The sequence below is a fragment of the Galeopterus variegatus genome, unplaced genomic scaffold (assembly GCF_000696425.1).
Source record: "Galeopterus variegatus unplaced genomic scaffold, G_variegatus-3.0.2 Scaffold463, whole genome shotgun sequence".
Lineage (NCBI taxonomy): Eukaryota > Metazoa > Chordata > Mammalia > Dermoptera > Cynocephalidae > Galeopterus > Galeopterus variegatus.
The window spans coordinates 21,844-31,714 of NW_007726574.1; the positions used below are offsets into that span (position 1 = coordinate 21,844).

At 42.4% G+C, this 9,871-nt stretch overlaps 1 protein-coding gene across 1 annotated transcript in view; it reads right to left on the reverse strand.

The window, feature by feature from the left end:
* The window catches only part of LOC103587582 (triple functional domain protein), a gene marked incomplete at its 3' end in the record, with an annotated part of 141,812 nt that overhangs the window by 8,750 nt on the left and 123,191 nt on the right, over positions 1-9,871 (reverse strand). The window contains exons 28-29 of the mRNA XM_008569080.1: positions 7,710-7,852; positions 7,006-7,105 (exon numbers count right to left, since the gene is read on the reverse strand). Of these exons, the coding sequence (XP_008567302.1) occupies positions 7,006-7,105; positions 7,710-7,852 (243 nt within the window). The remainder of the gene's footprint in view (positions 1-7,005; positions 7,106-7,709; positions 7,853-9,871) is intronic.

The window sequence follows — 9,871 nt, forward strand, 5'->3', positions numbered from 1 at the left end:
ACCAGGTAGGAAGGGCAAGGAAAATAAACCACCTGTCTCAACTCTGAATCAAAACTGTATCATCATCTTCAGTAGTAGCTTTGATCATGTGAATGTAAAAATATTACATTAAAAAGCACTGCTCCACTATTTTTATCAACACTTTTTTCCCATTTCTAACCAGACTTTTTCGTTTTTTTTTTAAAGAACTGTCTTTTCTTTTTTTTTTTTGTCTTTTTCCGTGTCCGGCAATGGATCGCAACCCTCAGTGTTGCCCCCGTACCGGGCCGGGGACCGGCAACGGGATTGCAACCCTCAGCGTCGCCCCCATGCCTCGCTCAGCCAGTGAGCGGGAACCGGTCTGTATGTGGGATCCAAACCCTCGGGCGGGAGCGCCGCCACGCTTCCCAAGCGGCGCACTATCCAGTGCGCCACCGGGCCGGCCCAAGAACTGTCTTTTCTTAGAACTGAGGTTTTCCACTTTAGCTTTGGGAGATTTTGTTTTTCTGACTGGGTAACTAAAGTTATCAAAGACTACATTCATTTCGTGATTGTATGAGAGTACTTAAAAAACTTATTAGAAAAATACTACAAAAACCCAGTCACTTGGAAAACAAAGACTAGTAACAAAAAAGGAAACAACCTGAGGAGCCCATCCCCTCAGGGCTCGCCATGGGAGCAGGGGGTTTTGTCTCCTTGCTCATACTTGTGCCCTAAGTACCTACCTGGGGATGGCACACAGTGGGTGATCGATAGACATCTGTGAATGAATGGACCAACCTTGTGGATACTGAGGTCACTGCATCTGCATGTGGCCACAATGCAGCTAATTCGGCAGGATGAAAGATGAATAGCTGGAAAAATACTTAAATGAGTCTCCGTATTCTGCAATAACTGTGCCCGTTCAGTACATAGTCAGTGTTTGCTGTTGAGCCACCAAAATGCATACGGTCAGGCACTAAAGCCAAGAACATTCTTAGGATGGCTGTCAGCTCCTAGGGAGCACAATTCACTTCTAAATCCACAGTGACCATGAGTGCCCAGATGGAGGAGAGTGAGGCCAATATAGACTGTGACCTGCAACAGCAGCAGCGGAGGTCAGCAGCCCAGCAGCGAGGGCGGAGGAGGAAGCCACTTTTATCATGAAGACACAGAAACAGCTAATATTTATTTGGTGGTCAGTACATACTGGGCACTGTACTAAGTACATTACACATCTTCAATGCTCCCACCCCAATGAGGTGAGTAGTAATATTAATCTCAATTACAGAGGAGGAAACTGAGGCACAGAGGTTAAGTAACTTGCCCAAGATCACCAGCTGCTAAGGCCCAGGGGCCAGAGGTCTGCTGGTAAGTGTGTCCTCCTTCTTAACCATCTGCTCTTTGACATGTTATACACTCTACGTTACTGCTAGGTATACTCCAAGCAGAGAAAGATCAAATGAGGTCTGGAGTGCTCTGTTTGAGGAGATTAAACCCATGCACCTTCCTGCAGAAAGGCTTCTGACCTCAATGACTCTATTTTGTGCCCACGTGGGGGCAAACCTACAGGAGGTCCTGGGAAACTCAGCGCTCTAAACAGGCCAGGAGATACTCGGCCTCCCCTGTGAGCAGCTTTGGGAGGAAGAGGAGCACGGCCCAGGGCTCCCCTCACTGCCTGCAGAGTGTCTTCTGTACCAGGCGCCAAGGGACAGAGGCAGTGTGCAAAAAGGCAGCACGTCCTCAGAAGGCTGAACGTGAACAGTGTTAAAGAGATACGTTTCCTTTCTCAAGACAGCAAATTAAGCCATATTTTAAGATGTATTGGCACTAACTAGCTTACATGCTGCCTCAACTCTGCAATTTATATAAGTCCAACCAAGTTCCTCTAGTATAGAATGTTACTTGACAGAAAAAGCTGATTGACCTTTTAAACTACATAGAATCAAAGGTTCAGTCAACAAAAGCAAAAAATAGACAAAATGGGATTACATCAAACTAAAAAGCTTCTGCACAGCAAAGGAAACAATCAACAAACTGCAGAGACAATGTATAGAATGGGAGAAGGTGTTTGCAAACTATTCATCTGAAAAGGAGCTGATATACAGAATACAGGGTATTCATACTATCCTTCAATTCTATTTTTCCATGAACTTTTTGAAGTATAAAAAACTCAAACCACTCACCAGTAAAACACCAAATAATTGGACTAAAAAATGGGCCAAAGACCTGAATGGACATTTCTTGAAAGAGGAATAATGGGTACAAAACTATGTTTTCTACCAGTATATGCATGTATTGAAACAATACACTGTCCCCAACAAAAATAAACAAAAATTGATTAAAAAAAAGACACCCAAATGGCAAAATGAAAAATTTATATGAAAAAGTGCTCAGCATCATAAGTTATCAGCAAATTAAAGCCCCACGACACCCAAATGGCAAAATGAAAAATTTATATGAAAAAGTGCTCAGCATCATAAGTTATCAGGGAAATGCAAATTAAAGCCCCATTGAGATACCATCGCACTTCAGTTAGACTGGCTATTATCAAAAAGTCAGAAAACAACAAATGCTGGTGAGGATGTAGAGAAAAGGGATCTCTTGTACACTGTTGGTGGGACTGTAAATTAGTACAGCTATTATGGAAAACAGTATGGAGGCTCCTCAAAAAACAAAACATAGCATTACCTTATGATCCAGCAATTAAGCTACCAGGTATATATCCAAAGGAAATGAAGTCAAAACATCAAAATGATACCTGCACTCCTATGTTCACTGCAGCACTATTCACAATAGGCACGGGATGGAATCAACCTAAATGTCCATCAACAGATGAATGGATAGAAAACTGTGGTATCCATACAATGGAATACTATTCAGCTATAAAACAGAACGAAATCCTGTCATTTGCAGCAACATGGAGGGAACTGGAAACAATTATGTTAAGTGAAGCCAGGTGCAGGAAGACAAATACTGCATGATCTCACTCATGCGAAAACTAAAAAAAACCAGTTCTCATAGAAGTAGGGAGTCCAATGGTGGTTACCAGATGCTTGGGCAGGGGGAGAAGTTGGTCAACAGATACAAAGTTACAGCTGGATATGAAGAATAAGTTCTGGTGTTCTAGGGTAATTGTAGCTAATAATATTGTAGTGTATATTTCAAAAATAGCTAGAAAACAGGATCTTGAACATTATCACCATAAAGAAATGATAAATGTTTAGATGATGGATATGCCCACTACCTGAGGGGATCACTATACAATACATGCATGTATGGAAACAATACATTATACCCCATAAACATGTACAATTAAAAAGAATTTTTTTTTTTTTGTCTTTTTCCGTGTCCGGCAACGGATCGCAACCCTCAGGCCACCGCGCTTCCCAAGCAGCGCACTACAGCAGTGCGCCACTGGGCCGGCCCCTAAAAAGAATTTTTTTAAGTGTAACTGAAACCACTCACTTTTTAAAATATTTAGATTCATATATTCGTGTTATAAGCTTGGGGGAGGGGGGGTCATGTAAAGCACTGGTCTCAACTGAATTTTTCACTCATTAAAAATAAGAACTGCATTGCCTTAGATCCCAAAGACAGCTCACAGCCCGCTGGCTTGGGCCAGCTTTTCCACAGGATACCTCACCTTGCTGTGGCAATTCTTCCATTAGTGGCCTCAAGATGCTTTGTTTTACAGTACATTATAGTTTGGTTCCCACACTTTCTATTTTCTTCATAATATAAACTTTAGTTAAATGATATAAATCACAGACTAAAAAGGCAGAGAGTGGGGAAAAAGTTTTTAAAAATGCTTCTTTAATATCCAAATTCAGTTCTAGTGTGAAATAATAAGGTCTAGAAAACGACAGATGGTTACGCCCACATTCCCTGTCTGGCTTTAGATTTGCTGCTGGGCGGCTGAGCACCACCCTGGATCTCCTTAATGCCCCGAGGGCTGGTTCAGTCCTCTCCTCCCTGCCTCAGGGAGATGTGCTCAGGACAGATGAGATAAGAATCTGGAAAGCATCTGATTTCTTTGGAACCCAAATTATATTTTCATAAGATCATTTTTATCAGCCTAAGCGCCATGAATATCAGCAAGAATTGGTGCTGAATTCACTTCTGGAACAAAGAAATGGCATGTTTCACAACTGATGTTTTCAAAGAAGGAATGTGCTCGTGGGGCCTGTGGCTGTGTCTGCCTAGGTCTCTGTTCACAGTGCTCCCTGGGAAGAGGGGGTTTCCGAAGCCCTTCCCTTCACAGACTCTTTCCCAAGCCTTTTGTGTCTCATCAGAGAATTACTAACAGCTCTGGCAGATAACATTTTCCTTAAGAATTCTCCAAGAGGCCCAGTCAAAAACATCCCCCCACCCAGTTTCTGAAATGGAACCAAATTCCACGATAACAACTAACTCATAACAGACATCATATATCAAGTCAAACAGGCAGAATGTCGTTAAATAATTTCCCTTGCCAGATCCATCTGCCCGTGTCACCAGGGGCTGCTTAAACTTGAAATATGTAAGGTGGAAAGAACTTTGAGACATAAGAAAAGTTATTGTCAATGTAGATAAGGGGGTTGCTGGTTAAGCCTAGTTAGACAAACAGTGCATTTTACAAACTGACTCAGGAAAGGATGTAGTTCCCTAATTTTCAAACTGTATTTCCTTGAATCACTTACTAACCATGAAATGTTCTACCAGAGAAGCATAAAAAGGGAGATGGCCAAAAGAAAACTTTTCAAAAGCAGAAAACACAAAAGTTGCAGGCACAGGTGCCGCAGCAACACGCTCCTTTTTTCTAAGGCCTAATGGGCATGTTGATCCAAACTCCAAATTTTGACTAATCTTTAGTCTCATGCAGTGTTTATTTTAACCCCAAATGCAGATTCCAAGAACTGAAGATCACTGCTGCAGTTCTATTATCGTGGGAGGACATTTCATCCCATTTTTGTTCTTTAGAACCTATTAAAGACCTAGGTCTCAGCGAGGGGTTTTAAAGGAAATGGATCCCACGTCTCCAGAGCCTGGGTGGAGGAGGCAGAACTGGCAGAAGTGACCCTTCAGGGATTTCTGAGCTCAGGAATGACGTTTAGAGACAACCCATTAGATGAGGTAGACAGAAACTGGTGACTCTATCTTCAGCGATAAAATATTTAACAGGCAGTTCTTTTAAAATTCTAATATCCCAGTAGACTCCCAGGGTGAAATGATTCATTGCTACAAACCTGTATTTTTCTGTTAGTGACTTATCCTTATTCTCTCATTGGATACAAATAGCATTTCTGTATTCTAAGTTCATGTAAACCCTGTTTATGCTGTAGCAGATTTGAAGCTATGCAAGTTCCCCTATTCCTAAGCTCCTGGCTACAGCCTTACTTCTGTGGAAGCTGTGAAGCCGCCCATGAATCCCAGCCAGCCACACGCTGCAGGGCACAGGCTGAATTTCAGGGGTGATGGTGATGAATTTCAGGGGTGAGGCTTTCTGTGAAAGCCTGTGTGGAGGCGTCAAACCCCTCACACTTGAACAACATTATTTCTGACTTTTCTTTCAGGAGGCAACTCATATAAACTGACTAGTATAATTTAATCACCTGGGTTAGTTTTTTAAAAAAACAAAATGTTTCCAAGTTCAAACTTTAATTTTTCAAATGAAACAGCTATGGGGTGGGGCCTCAGGGAGAAATGCTATTAGGCACCAAATGCCTGGACATGTCATTTATCTTATTTCTTATTACCACTGGCAAGAAATATCTGCTGAGTGCTAATACACAGGGTCGTGAACAAAACAAAACGAGAGGTTCTCTCTATTCTCCAGTCCTGTTATCCTAAGCACTCTAAGTTCTAGGACTTATTGTTTAGTGAACTCAAAAAGTAAAATAAAAAAAACCCTAAAACTAAATTACTCATACTAGAAGGATTTTGTAAATGAAATCATTGCAGAGAAATATTTGAAATCTTACTTCTGTCCTGCAAACTATAACATTAAATACCATGAATTCTTCTGCAAAACCAAGTGGGGAAAGGCCAAAGACTGGGACGATAAGGTGCCATCTGAAATAACCCCCACATACTGGACTCTGTCCTCTGAGGGCATCACTTGCCTGGGATGGCAAGGCCAGGACATTGTCCTTCCCTCGAACGCAGGGGTGTGGAAATGCTGGCGCAGGAGCCGTCGATGTCTCATCGCAAGGACTAAGGCCAGCGTGACAGAGTACAGCTCGCACTGGAGAGTGAGTCACTTGGGAGTTCTGTCTGAACTGATGGTGACTAGAATATAACCCCTATGTATTGTCAATCTTTTAGAAAAGAATTTGACCTATGCTTCTACAAATAGAACAGAACAGGTGCTGATCTTAGTAGGAACAGAAGACTCCAGTGAGAAAAATGTTCCCCATCAGCTTTGACAGAGAGAGGACTTCTTTGGTCTTTTGTCTATCACGTAAACTCAGGATCCCAAATTCTACTGTCAATTCATTTTGTAGGATTTTTGGATTCTATCGAGACAAAATCATGGGATACTCTAGTCTACTTTTGAAGAAGGTATTAGTTTTGGGGATTTTTTTGATAAAAATCAGATCTGCCTATCCTCCCAGTGGTCATCATCATTGCAGGCCAATTCCAGGGCACATTTTCTGTGCTCTGAGAAGACACCCCAGGGCCACCACAGCAGATGCTAGTGGCTCTGCTTCAGTCAGAGCAGCTCCACTTTTACATACTGGTTCTGTGTGGGATTTTATTTTAAATGATAGCTCCTAATGGCTTAACAATAAAATTTAAAAACTCAGGTACACTGCCCTCGACCGTCCGGATAGAAAATCCTGTAACTGCACTTCGAAGGGCAGAACAGAGAGCTGAGATTTCTCTTGAATCCTCAGGGTTCAAATCTTCTCACCCTGACCCCTTAAAGTCTCTGCCCTTGCACAGGTCCTGCCACCACTCTTGTGCACACCAACTGTTTGAAAATGTTGACAAGCTGTCACTTATAGACAGAAAGAGGCTGCTTCAGCCAGAGACTAGCCACAGAAAGTTCTGGTGGCAGCTTACCTTATCGCTGTCCAGTGTGTTCTGAGACGTCCGAGAGGCGATGGAAATCGTATCGGGCTGGCTGCTACCATCCCCTTGGCTGTCCAGATCCTCTCCATCCCTGGTGGTACAAACAACTTTTAATTCCTGACATTGCAGGCCTGGTAAAGATCATCTACCCGTCACTGGAGAGATAAGAGATTTGTGAAGAGGGGCATACCAGTCTGCGTGACTGCCCACCACCGCTATTACATTAACAAGGGTAAATCACTCTTCATTGAGCACAGGTCTTTGGCTAGGCCCGGTGCTAAGTGTCTAACACATCATTCCCAGAATTCTCACCACTATATAATACAGTTGATAGGGTTATTTCCATTTTAGAAATGAGAAAACAAAAACGAGGCCCGGTGCTAAGTGTCTAACACATCATTCCCAGAATTCTCACCACTATATAATACAGTTAATAGGGTTATTTCCATTTTAGAAATGAGAAAACAAAAACATCACATGATGATTTCCCTGTGCGTGCTGAATAGCACTTGGGGCAGGAGAGGGAAAATGACGAGGGATTTGCACGGTCCTGCATTTACTTTCAGATAACAGAGGTTCTCGTCCTGACAAAGTGGCTTTGTTACTAAGAAAGATGTTATACACAAGCGGTATTTTAAAAAACATATTCCTCAAAATGTTTGAGAAAAATCACTGCCTCGTCCCCGAGCACTCACCTCCGCCCCTTCTGTCTTGTGGCCGGGGCTGTTTTGGGGATGTGGATGGGCTCCTTCAGGGCTCCTTTCAGGTGGACGGTCCTCTCCTGTATCACCTCGCGGATGTGCTTTATCCAGTCCTGTTTGTTCTCTATACTGGAAGCCTTGACAAGGTGTCAGAATCACACAGGATTCAGAAGGGGCCCTTCCCAGAACCTGCACTAACCACCCTCAGTTCTCCCCCATTACCTATTCAGCCGAAAAGCAGCCATATCCTTTGTTTAATTTGCCACCAAATGACTAAATATTTTTTCATCAAAACCATTTTCATTTTACAGCATGTATGTTATTTCAGATCTCTGACTTTTCTAATAACTGACATTCTCCAGCCCTAAAACCTTTTAAGCAGCCCCAGGTAAATATGAAAACACAGCTACCCTCAAAACCAAAATGTCTCTGAGGCTGTTCAGGCAGGGACCAGGCACTGGTCAGTGGCTAGCAAACTGTCAGCAGGAACTGAACCAATCCCTACAATCTTGCTGCCTCACCCAATGGGCTCACAGAACAGCGGCAACAGCTGTGACCACCTGCCCAGGTGCCATGACTGTGCCAAGCGCAATGTCTCACTCACTCCACCAGGACTCCACAGAGCAGGGCCTCTGTTATTCTTCTTTTATAAATGAGGAGCAGACGCATGGGCACACATTAAAAAATGTGCCCAAAGTCACAAGGTCACCAACTGCCAATCACCTATGGCAGATTCATCTCAACTCCATTTTATTTTTTATTAAATGTTCTCACAGAACAGCGGCAACAGCTGTGACCACCTGCCCAGGTGCCATGACTGTGCCAAGCGCAATGTCTCACTCACTCCACCAGGACTCCACAGAGCAGGGCCTCTGTTATTCTTCTTTTATAAATGAGGAGCAGACGCATGGGCACACATTAAAAAATGTGCCCAAAGTCACAAGGTCACCAACTGCCAATCACCTATGGCAGATTCATCTCAACTCCATTTTAACTTTGGAGAAATGTTCTCGAAAATGACAGAGAGTAGGCACAATTGTCCCTCAGAATCCTTGAGGGATTGGTTCTAGGATTCCCGAGACCACCAAAATCTGAGGACCCTCAAGTCCCTGATATAAAATGGCATAGTATTTGCATATAACCTGTGCACATCCTCCCATATACTTTACATTATCTCTAGATTACTTGCGATAGCTAACGCCATATCAATGCTACACAGATACTTGTCATGCTGTATTTCTAAAATTTGTATTTTTTTTTTGTACAATATTGTTATTTTTAGTTTTTTTCCCCAAATGTTTTTGGCCTTTAGATGGTTGAATCCACACCTGAGGATACGGAGGCCTGACTGTACATAATAAGCATCTGTTGAATGAACACATGTAACGTCACTTTTTCCAGATTTTTTTCCCATTCTGTCTTAAAGGAGGTGTTTCCTTTTTTTTTTTTTTTCCTTTTTACATGTTCTGGGCCTTATTGATAGTTTCGTAATTTCCTTACTGAAAACATCAACCTCCTATGATATAAGCATAACTCCCAGTAAATGATTAGAAAATTGTCAGTGGGATCCTAGATGAGATCATGAAAGGAGGAGAACCCAACATTTCTCACTGTGTACCTTGCTTTTGAAAACAGGAAATCAAAGCCCACATTGGGAAAGCGAATTAAACTTGAAAATCCTCTTTATGGTTTAACTGGAGAACGTCTTTAAAGTTATTTAGAGGTGGTAATAGGGAAATAAATACGGATACAGGTAGCCTCCTGCTCCCTCTTCCCAGACCTGATGGCAGGAGGAGCCAACCAGTGACTTCCGGGGCCGGAGGCAGACAGGGTGACAAGGGAACAGGGGTTAATGTGTGAAGTAAGTGAAAACCACAGATCTCCTGGAATTTAAGGGCCTGGTACAAATATGTGGGAGGTTAAACCAAGAGAAGTATATGAGAAAGAATAATCAGCAAACAACTGAGGAAAACTGTTAATATGGTTCAGAAATAAATAAATTCTCATGTAAACTGACCATTATTACATTGATGAAAACAATTCTCCTAAACTTATAGTAAGCAGGGAAAAAAGGTGCCAATTTTTCAGAAATAGTAAGAGAAAGGTAACTTAGCTAAGGTACTAAGTAAAAGGTCCCACTTGGCTAAGAGAAGGGA